Below are 21,061 nucleotides of genomic sequence, written 5' to 3'. Positions count from 1 at the left end.
AAATTTGTTTAATAGTTAAACAAAAGAAAGAAACACAAATTTACAATCGAAAACATATCGTGACCGTAGAAGATGTCGACTTTTTTCTTTTATACTTTATCTTATATTTTAATATCAGGATGTATCATATATCCACCTACAGAATTCATTTCAGCTGGTTTAACTGTAAACAGCATATTTTTAAATTGGTTAGGTAGTGAAAATGAATTTTTTGTACAATATCATATAAGAAGAAGTATAATTACGTTATTTATACATTCCATTCTTCCATTTGGTAAATACAATTATTCTTTTACCATTATAAGCACCAATGTTTATAAAGCTGAAATGTTTTGCTTTTATCCAGGTTATGCTTTTGGCTTGATTCTATTTGGATATGTAGATACTGTCAGAATATTAGTAGATCACGAAAATTTATGGTTAACGTTTCTTATTTGCACTATGTTCTTACCTGTGTATACATTATCCAAAATTTTAATATGGTCAATGAATAATTGGGCCAGACATCCCATAGCAAAAAATCTTATGATTTATTGTAATAATAATAATAATAATAATAATATAACATGGACTGCAGTAGCTTCTGATATCAATATAGAATATAGAAGGTTATATATACATTAAATTGAGAACTATGCTCAAAATATTTCTTATTGCTGTTGTGATAAAGTATTTAATCTTTATTTTAGAATAGATAAAATTATAATTACCACAAACAGTGTAATATCTATAGTTGTAACAGACAACTGGATAATTAAAATTATGCCTTATACAATGAAAGTTGCGCATCAAAGTGATACAGCTTTAATTGTTAACAAGAGTGACACTCATGAGATGTCACCTGTAACAAGGGGAGAAGTTCAATTTATTAATATCAAGGTAAAATTTATATACTATAAGTTATAGTTGTATAGTATTGTTTAATGAAAATATCAAGAATCAAATAGAATTTCATAAATTTTGTGTCTATTATTATAATATTGAAACTTTTGTTCAAGTTATATTATACATGTACCATATTGTGTCTTGCACAAAAGAGTTTACAATGGAACATCATAAGATGTACATCTCTGATTTTTATGAAACATGGCAGATTTGTAAAGTAGCCAAATATGTTCGACACATATTTTCATTTATCAGCTTTAATTCATGTTAAGGGGCTGAAAACCACCTCCAAAGTTGGGGGTGAAAAACATATTTCACTTAATATCTTAAAAACTATTGTGTAGCAAAATGGTGTAAATGGGGTGATTGCATATATTTGAACAGTGAATCTACCTATGTAAACAGGTTTTGAAAATATCAATTTGTTTAAAAAATCTATTAAAAAATACTATATTTTCTTTGTTTTTACTAACTAACTGTTGATTGATCGTTTCACAAAATTCTATGCAAATACTGTGAACCAAAACACAAAATACAGACAAAATAGAATTTTGAATTTTTACATTATAAACAAAATAATAACATTCCTAGTTAGACTACATTTTGTGCAAAATTGGGCCCTGAAACGAGTGGTTTTAAGAACTACATATATCCTTATAACAAAACAAAAGTAGAACCTCTAGAAAAAAATGAGAAAAGTTTTTATTACAAAACAAGTCTAATCTCTGAAAAGGTATACGAAAATTAGAATTATTTAAAGTAGAAATTGACAAAGAAAATAAAAACCTAGCAAGAGATTTGAACCTAGGGGCCTGCAGATTATGGGCCAATACCTGTTCACATTCAACTACTGGACTTTCTTGAAAATTTGTTTGATTAAACCTCATTTTCTGTAGGAACTTTAATTGTTTATATATAGTAAATAATAATTATTGATGGAAAATGATTTATAAACCATCTTTACTTGCTACATTTTCATCTATGCAAGGGTCACTGACACTGAACCCCTCGTACTGTTTGCAACGAATGCTAGACATTGCGAGCATTCATTAGCGATGTTATTATTTATACATTTAGTAAACAATAAACAACATGTATCATAATATAATGTCGAAAACATTATAAGGATTTATGTAGTTCTTAAGGTCACTCGTTGCAGGGCCCAATTTTGCACAAAATGTAGTCTAACTAGGAATGTTATTATTTTGTTTATAATGTAAAAATTCAAAATTCTATTTTGTCCGTATTTTATGTTTTGGTTCACAGTATTTGCATAGAATTTTGTGAAACGATCGATCAACAGTTAGTCAAAACAAGGAAAATATAGTATTTTTTAATAGATTTTTTAAACAAATTGATATTTTCAAAACCTGTTTACATAGGTAGATTCACTGTTCAAATATATGCAATCACCCCATTTACACCATTTTGCTACACAATAGTTTTCAAGATATTAAGTGAAATATGTTTTTCACCCCCAACTTTGGAGGTGGTTTTCAGCCCCTTAACATGAAGAGGAGCTGATAAATGAAAATACATGTCAAATATTTTTGACTATTCTACAATCCTGTCAAGTTTCATAAATATCTTGCGATATTCCCTTGTTAGGCAAGAATTGAAATTGAAAAATATTTATCTTTGCCTACTTAATATTTTTTAGAGGTACTAGAATGCCTTTTAGGTTTCTTTGAATGTATGAATGTAACATCACAATATATAAATTGATTTGTATTGTGAAAATTATAATAATTTTTATACACTTCTGAAAAGTTCTGTTTCAGAGGAAACTAATAACATGTACATATTTGAATAAAAGGTCTTCAATAATACATTCAAGTCATATGTCATATTCTTATAGGTCAAAGTATCAGATATGTTCTTTTTATTGGTGTTTCTATAAGAAATGTTGAAAAAATATTTTAATGGAAATTGTTGACATATGATTTGAGCATATCTCAAAAGTCCTTCCAATTGGAAATAAATTTGCAGATAATTTTTGTATTGACAAGTTCAAATTTACAATTTGTAAGTATGTTTTTATCTAAAAATAATGTTTTTAAAATATACAGACGGTAATAAGTATACAGTGACTCACAAAAATATTTGGACACTAAGTAGGCTTGACTTTAATGGTATATATCTTTATCAATTATAGAAGGATTGAGTTGCAACTTTTTTTTTTAATATTATAGATAGAGTAGTTATTTCTCTTGTAAATATGTCAAAATTATTAATTTACCTTAATACACTTCTTTGAGATTAAATATTAAGCGAAATCACATTCACCAGTTGTCCGGCAACTCTGTCCGACAATACTGACTTGTAAGAGTGGAAATCAAAACAAAGTGTTTACGAATGCGCTATGTCGCGTTCAATGCCCAACAGTCAGTGTTGCGAAGCAGTTCAATGTATCATCGTAGGAATGAGTTGAAAAAGTAGAAACATTTCGTGTAATCTGCGTCAATTAGTAATTTTCCATCGGGAAAAAGGCAAGTCTTACCGCCAAATTGCTGCAATGCTTAATTTAAAGAAAAGCACCGTTGTAGATATTATTAACAGATGTAAAAATCAGAACAGGATTGAATCGCTTTCGCAAAGTGGACGACCAAAAATAGTAAATGAAAGAGAAAAGCGGAAGATTATTCGGGAAGTGACAGAAAATCCAAGATTGAGTGCTTCTACACTAACAGTAGAACTACGAGAAGAAAATGGAAGAAGTTTAAGCAGGCAAACAGTTCGGCGATTACTTAAAGAAGTTTAGGTTCAAGTTTAGAAGAATAGAAAACAACGTTTAACTTTCGCAAAAGAAATGATTTGTAGAGAAACATCATGGTGGAACGATGTGATATTTGCAGATGAATTCAAATTTAATATATTTGGTTCGGATGGATGACAGAGTGTGGCGAAAACTAAATACAGCTTTAAACCCAAAAAATGTGTGTAGCACTGTTAATCATGTTGAAGGAAACGTTATGGTCTGGGGTTGCATATCAAGCAGAGGAATGGGAAAGTTTGTATCTATTGAAGATACTATGGATAAGAATAAATATCAGTTCGGTTTCGACCGTTGACGAGTGCGGAAGTGTTTTCGTTTAGTGCGAATGTAAACATTGCCGACCGTTAGCGACCGCGAGTACCTGAAATTTAGGAAATAAATCATAGTGAGATATTGTGTGCAATTGTGAGAATTAAGGTGTAATAAGTGCATCTGAGGTTGCTCTCTGAGCAACTAAAATTGCAGAATGGCCTCTGACAACAGGAGCCATTCACAAGTTCCAGCGTCTCAAGAATCCAACGTGCAACGTATCCCAAATGTCAGCTATGCGTCAGTAACACAAAACACCGTATTTCCTACCAAAGATCAAGCTATAATTATGGAAGTGAAAGATGGAATAGAGCTCAAGGAATATGTCCATGCAATAGGGAAGCTAACAAGTCCAAACAACATACGATTTGCATCCAGAATATCAAATGGCAGAATATGCATATTCCTAGCGACGAAAGCAATCGCTGAGGAAATTACAACTAAATACACCAAGGTTAACGTAACTAACACAACAGTGGAAATTCGTCCCTTAATGGTTAAGCATAAAAGAATAATCTTTTCCAATGTATATCCAACAATCCCACACACCGTAATCGAAGAAATATTAGATAAATTAGCTGTCAGAAGAGAATCTAAAGTATCTTTCTTGCGAGCTGGTCTATCCGAACAAGGATATACACATGTACTTAGCTTCAGACGTCAAGTATATATTCATCCCGATGACGCCAACAAAATTCCCGAAACCATACAAATAAATCACGACGATACCACATACTGGATTTATCCTTCTTCCGATAATCTGAAATGTTTTATATGCAAAAAGGATGGGCACGTAGCAAAAAATTGCCCAACTAATGAAAAACACTCAATATTAGAAACAGATACGAATCAAAACCCTACAATAAATGAAAACACGGAAACAAATTGTACATCTAATGGAGACATCAATGAAAAACAGATCAAAAACCATCCAGTAGGAAATAATTGTAATGAACTTTTCAACATACCAACCAAACGAACGAGATCTGAGATAAGTTCTGAAGACTCAAAAACAACTATGGACACCAACGCAAAAATAGAACACTCGGAAGAAAAGACAAAAGAGCAAATTATAGAACCAAAAAAACAGAAGAAAGATAAGAGTTCAGATGTAACAACGAAACAACTTAGTGAAATGCTATGGCCTTTAAAAAATGAATTAAACCAACCTACCTCTCTGCTAAACTACTTATAATTCAAAAATTTTTTGGAAAAAGCACACGGATCACAAGCAACCAAAAAAATAGCAGAAGAATTCACTAAAAATATAGATGAACTAATAGATCAGATGGAAACACTATACCCCCTTCTAACAGATAGGTGTATGAAAAATAGATTTACTAGGATAATCAAAAAACTCAAAAAGTCGTCCCAAATGGAATTATCTTCCCCATACCCTACATCATCAGAAGAAGACGAAAATATCCTTGTAGATAAAATACAAACATGAGTCATAAAATAATCCAATGAAATATCAATGGATTTAGACAACGCTACGAATATCTCCAGATACTTATAACGGAACAAGAAGTCGATATATTATGTGTTCAAGAAACAAATTTTAAGGAAACAAGCTACATCCAACTCAAAAATTACGAAGTCACCTATAAAAATAGAGGAAATTGCTTATCCGCAAGTGGTGGAGTAGCCATTTATACCAAGAATAATATTTCTAAAACGGATATAATAATTAACACTAATTTAGAAGCTATAGCAACAACAGTACACCTAATAAGTAGAAATATCACCATTTGCAATGTCTATCCCAAAACATCCCAAACAGTCACCAATTACAGGATACAGAATTGTCCGATTTAGTAAACCAACTTTCGAAACCTTTTATTATTTTGGGAGACTTTAACGGCCATAACACTCTTTGGGGATCCGAGCAGACTAACCAAAGAGGTCGATTAATAGAGCAGATTCTAGACAGACACGATCTAATCCTTTTTAAATAACCATGATCCTACACATTTTAATGTAGCTACAGGTCAGTCTAGTTCCATAGATCTTACAATTTGCTCTCCCGATTTAATGGACCTTCTAGAATGGCATGCGTACTCAGAACTTTTCGATAGCGATCATCATCCAATTGAAATCAATGTAGGTAACGGCGTAGGACCTTCACCTATACACGCGCCTAGATGGAAATTCCACAAAGCTGATTGGGAACAGTTTCGGCTAGAAATTGATGGAAAAATAGACCAACTTGAAGTGCCTGAAATCAACAATGGACAATCTATAAACGAGATACTCCAAAAATTTGAGGAAATTATTATACAATCAGCAACCAAATCTATACCCCAAACAAAAAACAAGAGGCAAAAGAAAAGTGTACCATGGTGGAATAACGACTGTGAAGCAGCTATTAAAGAATACAAGCATGCCTTCAATGTATACAAACGTCACAACACAGAAATAAACAAAATAAACTACAAAAAACTTCGAGCTATTGCAAGGAAAAATATCAAAAAAAGCAAAAAACAATCTTGGATCGAGTACGTGTCAAGCCTAAAAAGTAATACCCCAGATACAGAAATGTGGAAAAAATTAAAACGCATAAATGGATATTCTAAATACTCAAGCATAACAAACATAAAAATAAGGAATTCAACAATAACTGAGCCACATGACATTGTAAATACCTTTGCGGAAATTTTTGCAAAAAATTCCAGCGACGAAAATTTTGACCCAACCTTCCGAAAACTCAAACAAAACATGGAACAGGAACATCAAATCTACACACAACACGAATCTTTAGACACTACATCAAACTTAAACGCTGAAATCCATCTCGAAGAACTTTTGTCATCGCTTAATACTTGTAACAATTCCAGTCCAGGCCCTGACAATATACCAAATATCTTCATTCAACAATTACCTATCAAAGCACTTGAATACCTATTACGTATTTACAACTGCGTATGGGCAAACAATGTATTTCCGAATAAATGGCGTGAAGCAATAGTAGTGCCCATTCCGAAACCAAATAAAGATAAAACCAATGCAGAAAACTATAGACCCATCGCCTTAACATGTTGTCTATGTAAATTGCCAGAAAAAATAACAAACAAACGACTTAAATGGTTTTTAGAAAGAAATAGGTTATTATCTATCCACCAAAACGGTTTTAGACAACATCGAAGTACAACAGACAGTCTAATTACCTTGGAAACCAGCATATGTGAAGCCTTTGCCAACAATAACCACCTAATCGCTATCTGTTTAGATATTGAAAAGGCATATGACATGGTGTGGAAGAACAGAATTATCAGAATACTAATTGATTACAAACTACATGGAAATATTTTAAACTTCATAAACAACTTTCTCAAAAATAGAACCATACAAGTGAGAGTTAACGGTCTGCTGTCGAAGAAAACAGAAATACTAAACGGAGTCCCCCAGGGATCAGTACTTAGTGTTACTCTTTTCATATTAGCAATAAATAACATCACAAAAACCATCAAACCTCCAGTAAAAAATACCTTATTCGCAGATGATTTCACCATTTTCATTTCTGGCAAAGATATAGAAACTTCACAAGATATTTTGCAAGAAACACTAAATCGACTGTATGATTTTTCACTAGAAACAGGTTTCAAATTCTCAAAGTCGAAAACAACAGTAACAGTTTTTACAAAAAGAAATACAACAAACAATCAACCAATTCTATTATTAGGAAACCATACACTTTCGGTAACTACTGAAGCTAAAATTCTTGGAATGACATTTGACAACAGACTGACATGGAACTCGCATATCACAAAGTTGAAAAATAGCTGTTCAAAAAAACTGAATATCATGAAAGTTTTTGGATCAAAAAACTGGGGAGCTGATTTCAATGTCCTAATGAAAACTTACAAAGCGTTAGTCCGATTAAAACTTGACTACGGATCGATAATATATAATTCCGCCAAACCAAGTATATTAAAAAAACTTTCAACAATAAACAATAGCGCAGCAAGAATTGCAACCGGAGCCTTCTGCACGAGTTCAGTCCTAAGCATATTAAGCGAAGCAAATCTACTACCACTGGATTATAGAAGGAAGCAGCTCACTCTTTCTTACGCCATGTCCGCAGCATCCAGTACACAAAACCCTATAAAAGATATCATCTTCTCAGACAAATTTACTAATATATTTAACAAAAATAACGAAAAGACAAATGCAATCGAACCAATTAATATCCGGGTCAAAGAGCTATTTGAAGAACTAGGAATATCACTTCCAAAAATCTATTTGAGGGAAGAATTTAAATTACCATCCTGGACACTGAAACTACCGAAACAAATTGATTCACTGGAAGAGCTATCAAAAAGATTAAATAGCAATGAAGAATTGAAAACCAACTTCCTGGAAACCAATGAACTATACCCAAACCATTTACAAATTTTTACTGACGGAACAAAAACGCAAACTCAAGCTGGCTGTGCAGTCATATCATAAGAAGGAAATACATTAGTAAAACTACCAGACTATTATTCAATTTTCTCATGCAAAGCTTATGCAATACTAGAAGGATTAAACATATTGAAAAATTAAACATAAAACAAAATAAATAAATTATATACACTGACTCTAAAAGTACACTATCGGCGATAAAAGAAATTAAGTCCAAAAACCCTATTATAAAACAAATGAATGAAAAGTATAACGAAATACTAATAAACCAACAAGCCTCTGAAATTCTGTTTGAATGGGCTCCGTCGCATGTAGGAATTAGCGGGAATGAAGCAGCTGATAAAGCTGCAAAAGAAGCAGCGCAATTAACACCAAGTTGCACAAACATCTCAGTGTACCATAAAGAGATTACCAAGTCAATTATAAAAAAACTGCAAGAAAAATGGAACATTGAATGCAAAAATGTACGTCCGTCAAATATTCACCAAATTAAAAATAACATATTTGAAATAAGCCCTGCTCTTTCACTGGACAGAAAACATCAAGTTACCTGAACTAGAATAAGAATTGGCCACACTCGCTACACACACACGTATCTACTAAAAAGAGAAACTAGACCAACTTGTACTCTATGGGTCATTCCATGCGAAATCGGGCACGATTCGGAGCAAGTTCTTGGAATTTGCTCAAATTTGAATATATTGTAGTCTTTAACGATATTTAAACGTACCCCAAAGGATTTTTCAAAATTTTGAAAATTGTCGATTTTACAGCTGTTTGAAGTTAAGTGCTACCTTTTTTAAAAAAAATTATAGCTATTGAACTAGTAAGCGGATGGAGATGAGCTTTACGGTGCTTATAGAGAAAATATTGAAGTTTGCAAAAAAAATTATTTCATTAAAAAAAAATTGTTTTTTAATCATCTTTTTTGCAATTATTTTAAACAAATGCAGGTTTTTAAGATGATGCGCGATTTTAAAAATCTGAAAAAAAAGGAGAATATAGTTTGATCCTTCCCCTTGATGGACAAACTTTCAAAAAGATGGACATTTTAAAATTGGCCCTGTGAAAATTGCCGAAAGTTGACGCTGCGTCGAGTCGCACTGCTGTACACATGTAAAGACTTTTACGGTGCCTGTTCACAAAAAATACAAGGATGATTTTCTTGCTAGGGGACACAAAGGAAGGCCCTTCTTCTAAAGAATCGCAGCGGTAACATCATCACTGAAACGGCCAAACTATTGGTGGGCTATTAAGAAATTGATGACCAAAGACTTAGTTCTTTTCAGTAACATGGGGGTTTTAGTGGGTAAAAATTCCACCCTATCCAGATCACCTCCCAAAGGTGATGGGGTGTCTTTGGGAAGATTTCCCACACTTAAAAAAAAAAAAAAACAATCGGAACTCTGTGGGGCGCGAACCCGCATTAAAAAAGTACGCAGCGGTTCCCCAGACAGACACCTTACTCACTGCGCCACAGCGGCTGTTGAAAAAGTGGCTGATTTTCCTGAATATGAAGCACCCACATGTGTCATTAATTGAGCTATTTAAAAAATTCTCATACTTATCCATTATTCTTTACAATGTAAAATGTTAAAAATCACATAATACACTTACTGTGTAAAGATTATGTAAAAATCAAATGTATTTATCACGGTTTCGTCCGAAAAATCCTGAAAAATTCGGTTTTTGATTTTTTGAACTACGGCGCACCCTGCCAAAAAATCTGAAAAAAATTGAGAATAATAGTTGTTCCATTATGTTGTTACTGTAAAAATATAAAAGTGGTCATTTTTAAACTTCACTACAAAATCTGCATTTTTCAGTATTTTTTTCAGTTTTTCACTTCTCATGCTTAGCATTCGCAACCGAAAAATCTAAAAAAATTCTCTAACATGTACCACCACATCATCCATGTTATAGAATTTTTTCATTCTGTTAAATAGGGAAAATGGGGCAAAAACCGGTATTTTTAATTTTCCCTATAACTACCTCCCTGATTGAGGTAGGGGGTTGAAAATTGGCACAGAATGTTTTCTTTTGATACCCTATCGAATGCCACATACCCGATCAAAATCTGCTCAAGGGCACTTTTGACCCCCTTATCCTACTAGGCCCTTTACGCAAACTATGTTCTCCACATTAAGGTAACGAAACTGTAACTGTGGTCACTAATAACCGGAAGGTGGATGTGACCTTGATAAATAAACAAATAAAAAAAAGAAAAGAATAAATATTTACATTGTTTAGACGAAAATTCAATACCAAGTGCAATCAGTATGGGTATTGAAAAAAGTTTTAAGTTTTACCAGGACAACAATCCAAAACAAATCCTGGATCATACAAGAGTTCGTATTGTATAAATTTCCAAAAATCTTACATCCTCCTGTTCAATCACTAGACCTTCATTCTATTGAGAATCTATGGAATAATTTGGATAGAAGAATAAGAACAATGCTGATAAGGAATAAGGAAGAATTAGAAATGAGACTACAAGACGAGTGGGAAAAAACAAGTCTACAATATTGAAAAAATTATATCTATTGTGCTAAGATATTTGGGACACGTGATAAAACAAAAAAGCTATGCTATTAAGCACTAAAAATTAAACTTGTACACACAAAATATTAAATGACTGATATCATTTAATTCGCAATATTATACTATTAACTTCTGTTAAGTTAAACATATTATACATATTTCTGAGTTATAATAAATACTCTAGTGGAAGAAAAAAGTTTCAGTTAATTTCCTTCAGAATTATTGAAGATATAATGGTCGTTTAAGTTAATCATATCTTGGTATGCAAATATTTTTGTGAGTCACTATACATTTCAATACTTTAAGGAATAGTAGGCTAGAGACTTCAATTTGATCACAAAATGTCCTATGACATAACGTTCAATTTGCCTTTGTTTTGCAGTAATAATGCTTCATCATAAAATTAACATGTTTATGCAGTAAACTAGTAGTCAGAGAATTTTGTAATTTTGCAGACATTGGAAAGGAGTAACGGAAGAAAAGAATTATAATAAATTTTGTTATGTCTCTTATGGTTTAATTTTTATAAGGATTTAAAGATCCAAAATGTGTGAGAAAGAAAATAAATAACACGCAAACGAAGTGTAGACCAAAAGAGTACCAGTAGTCAGTTATTCAAGATGATCCAATGATCGAGTAAGCGGGAACTGTTTACAGTAGGAGTCCCATTGAAAAGCTTTGCCTATAAGGGTTTTAATACATGTTGAGTCTTCCAAAACAAACAACTTTTTTAAGGTTAAGTAACTTTTTAAGTCAATAGACTCTCAATATGTTTATTTCACCAATATTTGCGAGCTACTCTTCGTTACAAAACATAGTATTAACTTTAAGGCATTACTGCAAAACGAAAGTAAGTTGGACACTATGTTATAGGACATTTTGTGACTCAATTGGGGTATTTTACACGATTCAAAACATTTTATTTATCACGTTTATTATTAGCATTTTTTTCAAAATACAATGTTGCATAACAAATAAAAATTTTTTATACAGTACTCTTTGTAAAACTTCATTTTTATTTTTTGTTAATTGCAAACATATTCTTCAGTTAGTTATTTTTGTAGGTAAAACCCACAAGAGCTGGGGCACAATCTTTTGATATAAGATTAGATGCCTTGGATTTTAAAAACTTGCAAGATAAAGTTTCACGTCCTATTGTGATATTACAAGATATTACTTTCCACAAAACTTTACTTGAGAGATTTATTGATAACTTTAAGGAGCAAGTACAAGAAAATCCATTATACGAATATACAGAGGTATTTTATTATTTACGAATTTATTATTCTGTTTTTAAACCATTAATTATATATAAATATTTTAAGGAATTAGGCCAATGTATTGGGTGTATGCAAGCTATGTCAAACGTAAAATTGTTTAAACAATGCAACAGTGGTATAGGAAGTGGAAATCCTGAAGAATGCATGACATGTTATTGCCGTCCAATGTGGTGTATAGATTGTATGGCAAAATGGTTAATATTTTTTATATACAAAAGACATTCATACAAATATCAACGACTAAAGTTTTTTAAATAAAGTTTTGAACATGTATCTTTATGCAATACAGTAATTGCTCGATTCAGAGTCCTATCGTGTTTGGTATCATTTTCATCGAGAGAGCATAAGGAATCGATTGATGTTACTTGCGTGAAAATTCATTTGCAAATAAGAAACTTCAATTTTTTCTATTTTTAATCCTTAATGCTATTCTTGTTTTTTATGACACCCTTGTTCTCGGGCGTCGAGCTTGAGCGCACTGATTCCAAGAATTGGTTTCTCACCGGCACATATCAAACGAGGTAGCGAGAATAGCCGCAGCTGTCGATTATGATGCCCGTAGTGGCTCTTAATCTTGCAACTACTGCGCTTAGTGTTAAATTGAGTAGCATAAAAATGTAATTTTAAGAAAAGCATTGAATTTATTTTGAGAAAAGCATTTTCAAAATTTTATTTGAAACACTATTAGTAATTCATTTTTATATATATTATATTATATATCTTACTAATAGTTCAATTAAAAAATTTATTGTTATAGGTTTGCATCAAGACAAGATGAAACTGCGCCTGAAACATGGTTGTCTTCTAAATGTACTTGTCCTGTATGCAGAGCATGTTTTTGTGTTTTAGATGTATGTCTTATACAACCTATTTGAAAGTAATAAAAAATAATATAACTCTTATTACATGTTTAAGTAAATTTACTTTTGTAATTAATACATTGACCGCCACGTAAAAATTCACATCTTTTGCTCAGGGCGCCATGAAAATATTTTAATGATCAGCTACTCTGGTCACTGATGACCACCGTAGCGTCATAGACAAAATAGTCTGCGGTCTCATATGACGAACATGGCAGTCAACGTGTTAAAATAATGAAGAGCAAAATCTGCTACGTTCAAAACCGTATTGAGAAATAGTGTTTACCCAAGAAAGGATAGATTATATTTATCCTGGAATAGAAGAACAATGAAACACTGATTTATTACACAATATTTCCAGGATATGGTTCACCAGAGCTACCTCAGTAAATGTTCGTTGTTATTTCCTCAGAATTGGTCAAGCATAAAACGTAATATTACTGAGGCAACTTCTTTATGTAAAGTCGACAAACTGAATTTAAAAACACTTAAAAGGCATTTGAATGCTAAAATTAAAAATGGAAAGTTAAATTTTTTAGTTTTTGATTCTATCTTTGCAAAAACATTTTTATCATTTTATAATGTTTCTGGTGAAAGTAAGATTAAATATGATTAAACGAATAATATCCAGACACGTATTTTAATTTTAATAACTTTTATGTTCTTTCATTATTACTTCTAATAAATTACAAACATAGTTTGATGATTATACTGGGTGTTTCAAGACAGTCATTACATAATGTAAATGAGTTTTTAGTAGATGGAGTAATGGGAGAGATTTTAAAATCAAATTTTTTTTTTTAATGGAACCATATATTTTTGATTTATCATACGATGGTATTTGTTGAGACGAATTCAACAAGGTACCATATGTGGTAATTGCTTGCAGTACAGATCTAGAAACGCGTAATTTCTTCCCGAGTCAGTTAAACACATGGTTGAATGTAGTTCGAGTTGCTTGAATGACCAAAGTTAGTACATACATTCAGGTCTGTACATCATAGTCATCCATGCACTCTGAACATTGGAACCTCAGAAATGCCGGGGTTTCAGTCCTGTAAAAATCCTCTGTGGTTCTGACAGAATCACTGGAAAGTGAAACTATGTGTACATGTTTTTTGTACAGATCGGTATGATCAATTAGTCTGTTATTTTTTTCTGGACATAATGATTATTATGTAGTCGTAGACTGTAGAACTTATATAGACTATATTGAGAAAAGTTATGAAATAACAATATTACTTTGTCCACTAAGTTTTTTTCTGTTGTAATAAAACAAGTACAAGGTGAAACCACCGACTAGATAATAATAGACCTAACTTCCTATGTATTTTTCTGTCCCTGATTTTTGAGGTGCTAGCGTCCCATTATCATTTTAGTATCACCTCCAATATTACCGACGAAGTCTCAAAGCAGATTGCAACGAGACGAATTTTCGGAATTACAATTAAAATGGAGTAGGTAGGTTATATTAAGCCCGCAATTTTTGAATATTTATGTAAGAGTAATAATTAATAACTACATTGCGAATTTCATTTATTTATGCCAAAATATAGAAAATATAAAGAATATAAATCAAGTTGTAATATTTAGAAAATAAGACATACGGTTATTTAAATTACATTCCTTTATTAAGTTTCTTGAAAATTTTAATTCAAATAAAAAAGAGTAAAGAGAGAACCATCGAAGAAACCCAAGAGTATCAAGAGAAATACACCAGTAATTGAGGGAGCTTCCCAAAAACTAACAAGAAATGATAGACCACCAACAAAAGAAACAAGTTACAACACTATCCTATCTTTAGATCTAGTACAAAATACACAGCCATTAGCACGGACAGAGCCGTCCCAGGTCTCACCACGAGGAGGTTGCTGTGCTGGAGACCCACAGGGAGATAGATGGAGATAAAGTTCCATCGATCTCCCTTTACAAAAATCTTAAACTAGCAAGCCAAAGACATGAATGGAAGCCAAGTTCCATGCATGCCTTTAACTTGGACTTTAAAATAGGATATTGTCGAGTTATCATGAGGAAGGATTTGATTAAATTAGACTCTACCGCTAATGCAACCGTGAAATAGACGAGCGATGGTGCGAGCTCTACCACCTTGAAGGCCGGTAGGTCGGAGAGGCGCACGGCACTACATGATTCAGTCAGTTGTCCATTGCTCCCTGCTGCCACACAGGAGCTACCGAAGTAGACCTGATTCCGACAGGCTGGTAAAGAGAATGTGCAAAAGGCGGAAACGTGTAGTTTCCACAGTCGAGTGTGTCTTTCCACACACCCTACTGTGTCCGTGGCGTCGCTTCTAGTACAGACCCCCAAGGGGAGAACACGCTCCACCGACCGACGATTCCACGGTTGGTCACATGCTTCTACCAAGAGAAGCAGAGGTGACTTCCTCACCAAAGATGAGGAACAAATTTCAAGAAAAGAAATTAAGAAGTGACAACTCGACAATTGTACACTGATTTTACGCTAGGAAGGCAAAGACATGGATGGAACTCAAGTTCCATCCAAAACTTTGCCTTGGACCTTAAAGTAGAGAAGTGCCAAGTAATCATTGACAAAAGATTGGGAATAGTTAAAGTCTACCGCGTAAGGCAACCATGAAATAGACAATCGGTGATGCGAGCCCTTCCACCTTGAAGACGGGTACTAGGAGAAGGCGACTGGCACCTCACAGTCCAATCAGTTGCCTGATTGAACTGTGGGGTTTCCACCTTCAAGTGTGTCTTTCCACACACCATTCAGTGTCCACATCATCTCTCGCTAGCACAAACCCCCAAGGGAAGAAGAACAAGCTCCATCGACCGCCGATTCCACGGCTGCTAGTTGCTTCTACTAAGAGAAGCAGAGATCACCTCCTCACAGAAGGTGAGGAGCAAATGATCGAGCAAAGGTGACTAAGATGTGACTACTCGGCAGTGTTACAAAGATTTTGCAATAGAATCTTAAAAGTAGGGTCTTAAAAATATTTTCCGCGATTCAGACTTATATACTAAAAGTGGTGAATCCCTCGGCGGATGTGACGTCTTCGTTCTTCAATCTTCAAGTTGAGGATAAAGAGAGAACCAGCGAAGAAAGAGTATGAAGAGTAATATACGAATAATCGGGGAAGCCTCCCCAAGAATACCCCAATGATGGCACAGCCATTGGCCCGGACAGAACCGGCCCGGGTCTCACCACGAGGAGGTTGCTGTGCTGGAGACCCATCTAGAAATCACAAAAATGAGAAAGGATTGGCAGAACAATCCGTACTCTGAATCAAGACAGAACACATTTAGACAGAAAACAGAATGGAACAACGTTGATTGAATTCTTCTTCGATGTTCACCCAAACCCTGAAATATTAAAAATTAGAAATGGAAATGAAATCCCTCGGGGGATACGATGTCTTCGTTCGATGAATGTTCTTCATGTAAATGAAATGTGAATAATAGTTATAATCAGTGATGATATGAAGAAGAGAATAGAGGGTCATGCAGCAGAGAAGAAAGGGAGGAATAACAGAAGTATGTCAATGATTGCAAAAACAAGGCATGAATCAGAGATGAAGAGATATACATAAATGATTGATGGAGCCTTCTCAGGAACAAAAAAAGAAACCACAGATGTTACAGAGAACGAAGAAATGAATACACATCCGTACGTAACTGCCCTTACATCTAATACAATAGACACAGCCATTGGCACGGACAAAGCCGCCCAGGTTTCACCACGAGGAGGTTGCTGTGTGGGAGACCCACAGGGAGATAGATGGAAACAAAGATCCATCGACCTCCCTTTACAAGAATTTTAAAATGAAACTTATGACTAGTAAGGCAAAAACATGATTGAAAGACAAGTATAAGAAGTAGAAACAGTAATTGGATTCCATTGAATCCAAAACTTAACGGTAATAAAGAGATAAGGTATAACATATAGCCCGGTAGGAGGTGGGGTACGTATAAAAAAAGGGGAAACAGTAAAGAGGGACAACAGTAGAAATAAATTCAAAATTTGAGCAAAAACTCACCGTTTGACCAAGATGACCACTGGTCATCGGCCAACTGACCACTGCCCAGTGGTCAGTGATGTCCAAGGGTCCAGGGTGGTCCGAGGTCCAGAGCCCAGGAGTCCCTCCAATCTCCAGGATCCCCAGGGAGGTCCTCACCCGCCGGAGGATCCGCGACGAGTGAGACACTCGTGCTCCTGCAGGGGTATTTATACTGTCTCGAGGAAGATGAGAAACCAATCAGAGAAGTTCTTCGGTTGATTAGAATTTCGAGACCGATCTAACGAACAATAGTTGGCGAGAAATTGATATTTTTCATAAAATACTCACTCGAGCAACAATTTCTGGCACATATGTTGCTAATAACAATCACACACAGTGTGCATTTGTCTTCTTAGTTAACAAATGTGGAAATTATTAATTTTTCGTATATTATTTATCGTTCGATTAATCTCGCAACTCTTGAAAACTTCTTAATATTTCTTTAACTAACAATTATAAATGTTAATAACTTGCATCAGTCACTGTTTGCGATTGTTATTAACCCTCGGACGACAAATGTTGGGTCAAAAGTGACCCTGAGACCGCTGGGTCTCTATATGAATGTAAAACAGTCCGAGGGATAACAATCTTCTGGTCAGTCGCTTCGGAGTTTCCAGCAGGTTTGAATCGTCCTGGCGATCCTCTGGAAGAACTTCCTGGATTATCATGGACTACCTTGGGTTACTCTCAACCACTCTGTCCACTAACAGCTTGACTGTTAATCGGATGTCTTTAGTTTACCAGTTTAAATTTCAGACTTCAAGATTTTTGCGAATGAAGATCGATGGGCCCTCGATTTCGTCTATCTCCCCATGAGCCTCCGTGGTTCGTGTACTATCTACCTTTAAAGTTTTCAATCATTTTTCTTTACCACTTTTACTATGCTATTCGTATTCTTTGCTGGAATTTCGTATTTCTCGGGTGTACCAAGTAATCCGAAGCATATCTTGATTAATATAACAGAGATACAACTATATATTTCACAAGTGATGAATTTCGGAATCAGTGAATACTTCTTAGTACTTTTACATAAAATTCCTTATTCCACTGAATTTAGCCATAAAAAAATAAGCATCTTATTTAGAATAAATATCATCACTCTGGTATATATTTTCTGCAACAACATATTTTTTGTAAATAGCATTTTCGCTTATTATTGAAATTATAGGGATAAATAAGCAGCATAGTTTAATGGGACACCTTATATGTATATTGGGTGGTACAGTAGGAATATTTTCTCGTTTGCCTGCACTATCAGCGTGGATAGAATACGTTTCCTACATCCACCGCTCAAAAATCGCAGAGGATGCTCGAAAACCAGTAGTTTCTGGAGCCGTCGGTATTTCAGAACGTGAGACACGGAAGTCCATTGAATGTCCAGTCTATCATGTATACTCGTTTGTGGTGAAACTCTTGATCTATCGTACTTGTCGGCCATAAGTGAAAATACAGAGGTCTTGTCCCCAGTCTAACATAGGCGAGTACTTTTCAAGATTGTCAGATCAGTATCTACTGTTATAGTTTTCGTTACAGGAATAATATTACTACCGACTACATAAGAATAGACATAACATCCTATGTATTTTTGCATATGTATGTATCCTATGTATTCTGTCCCTGATTTTTAGGGTCTTAGCACACTATTATCATTTTAGCGTTACCGGCAACATTACCGGCGAAGTCTCAACGCAGATTGCAACGCTACGAGTTTTTGGAATTACAATTAAAATGGAGTAGGCAGGATATATTAAGCCCGCAACTTTTTAATGTTTATATAAGAGTAATAATTAATAACTACATTGCTAATTTCATTCATGCTATCATTTATGCCAAAATATACAAAATATGAAGAATATAAATCAAGTTGCAATATTTAGAAAATAAAACATACGAATATTTAAGTTTCTTAAAAATTTTAATTCAAATAAAAATTCATAGTCTGATATTAACTTTAAAATATTATAAATATATTTGACACAATAACACAGAAGAAAGGAATACAATAAAACAACGCAAAATGCAAAGTACATACAGCTAAGGCAGTAAAGACTTTTTTGAGATTATAAAATTTTGAATTTTATGTATTAGCATAATTAAATATACTACTTACATAAATAATAACTATACTCTACGTATCAGCTATTGAGATACTAATATAATTTGAACGATTAAAGTATAAAAACTTCTTAATGTATATATATTAATGTATATAACTAAAAAATATCATGGTACTAAGAAACAATATTTGTTATATGTTGTAATAGTTGTATAATAACTTACTTTAACTTGCAATCTTTATAAAGTGTCAAAGTAATGTAACCCCTTAATTATTTTCTATAAACATAATTTTATGTAAATAGTAATAATGAATAAACATAATAATTATATTATATAAACAAGCTAAATGAGAGCAACTACATACTTGTCCTGTTTATTATTACACAATGTAATTTAACAATGGAAAGAATTTTTCCCAGTCATTCTTTTTACGAGATTTCAAGGTCACTGATATTTTTGAAACGAGATTCCATATTTTTTTCTATATTCTTCTAGAGGATATCCATAAAAATATATTTAACTTTCTTAATATTCGTAACGTTTGAATTATTTAATCGCAAGATGACTTGCTATAAATAATGCTCTGATCTTTTAAACAGAGCTGGAAAAAATCCGTTAGATTATTGTTTATAATAATAAACAATTTTAAAATTTAGATATAGTCCTCTGATTCAATTTGTTTGGATAAATTTATAACAAATTGTATTGAAATTTATTCGTCAGAAAAATATCAAGAATAAGAATGATTCCTTAGATGTCGGTTGGGGTAAGTGCTGTGGGGTTCATCACAATCCTGTTACCAAAAGGCATAGCCTTTCCCACTCCGTGGCCAGATCCTTTAGGAACAATATTCCCATTCTTTAGCAATACGGTGTCGGGCCGCTTGCCTTCCTTAAACACTCGCTCTTCTTCCAAACAGTCATACAACACCCGATGGCTGGGAGGCCAAACGTAGCCACCAGCCATCAGTCGCCAACGGGACTGTTTACGGCCCTCGGCTACGCTCGGCGTCGAGTCATACGAAAGAATTAGTACAAGCAGAACGTGCTCTAAATCTTCTGCTGTTAGAAGAATTAATACAGACTTTATAGAAATTAAATGTTAGAAAAGTCGAAGTTAACGTATACTCGAATGGGGCATGTGCTTTTCGTCAACGTGCTTTCTCTTTCGACGGTCAAGTGGGTACCTCTAGGGTTACCATAAACACCGGAAAGGGCGATACTGACGAAGGCGTCCTCATGGCTAAAAAGACGGTCGAAGGACCATTCTTGTACGAACAGTCGTCGTGACTGGTGAAACGCAGGAATAAACCTCGCACAGTTTTGCTATTAGCGTAAACGCCTACAAAGTGTCTTTCTTTTGACCGCTCATCACGCTGATCCTGATTTTCCGTCTTACATGAAACAGCAGAACACCGTAATATCAGTACGCGATTTTCTGATTCGAAGAACAAGGATTTGTATATATCAACAAGGATGTCAGTTTCAATTGTTGGGTATCCGCAGGTTCGGGAGTAGGATCCAATGAAATGAGTGCACACTTGTTTTATCATTTACATCGTATATTAACTACTATAATAATACAAGTAAGCGTGTCGCGTGCGTGTTCGGAGGCCGCCATACTCAGACTCTCGACTCTCGACCGTGTCGCCGACCGCGGCCAAGTCGAGCAGAAGCGTGCGCGCCACCCAACATCAACAGTTCGTTTTGTAATGTAAATGGTAAATGGAAAGCAATACAATTATGAATTAATATATGACGTTGGCACTGTTTATTTTCCCGTACGTATACCATATAAATATTTAAATTCAAGATTGCATTCTTTATTTTCAGTTTATTATTACATGTCGAATCAACCCTTGTCAGGTGTATCATCTTGTACATAACTTGTTTTGATTTAATTGTTCATA

The 21,061-nt window shown here is 33.9% G+C and overlaps 1 protein-coding gene and 1 long non-coding RNA gene across 2 annotated transcripts; one reads left to right on the top strand and one right to left on the bottom strand.

Moving 5' to 3' along the window:
• Positions 1-25: 25 nt before the first annotated feature.
• On the bottom strand, positions 26-813 carry LOC143185768 (uncharacterized). Its single transcript, XR_013002955.1, has 3 exons — positions 452-813; positions 246-366; positions 26-163 (listed from the first exon to the last, which is right to left on the bottom strand). It is a non-coding gene; the product is annotated as an uncharacterized LOC143185768 (long non-coding RNA).
• LOC143185767 (E3 ubiquitin-protein ligase TM129) lies at positions 73-14,347 on the top strand. The gene is made up of 6 exons (XM_076389011.1): positions 73-274; positions 347-608; positions 690-879; positions 11,980-12,174; positions 12,241-12,389; positions 12,953-14,347. The coding sequence occupies exons 1-6, from the start codon at positions 73-75 to the stop codon at positions 13,068-13,070; spliced, it is 1,116 nt and encodes a 371-aa protein (XP_076245126.1). The 3' UTR covers positions 13,071-14,347.
• Positions 14,348-21,061: the final 6,714 nt, after the last annotated feature.

The sequence above is a fragment of the Calliopsis andreniformis genome, chromosome 12 (genome assembly GCF_051401765.1).
Source record: "Calliopsis andreniformis isolate RMS-2024a chromosome 12, iyCalAndr_principal, whole genome shotgun sequence".
In the NCBI taxonomy this organism is placed as follows: domain Eukaryota; kingdom Metazoa; phylum Arthropoda; class Insecta; order Hymenoptera; family Andrenidae; genus Calliopsis; species Calliopsis andreniformis.
Note: the sequence above shows the minus strand (reverse complement) of the source record. Positions and strands in the feature narration are given on the sequence as shown.

Excerpts from the sequence above, each read along its gene's own strand:
- LOC143185767 (XM_076389011.1), top strand. The coding sequence starts at position 73 with ATGTCGACTTTTTTCTTTTATACTTTATCTTATATTTTAATATCAGGA. Across the intron at positions 275-346 it reads ACATTCCATTCTTCCATTTG|GTTATGCTTTTGGCTTGATT; the intron begins GTAAATACAATT and ends GCTTTTATCCAG. Across the intron at positions 12,390-12,952 it reads ATAGATTGTATGGCAAAATG|GTTTGCATCAAGACAAGATG; the intron begins GTTAATATTTTT and ends TTATTGTTATAG.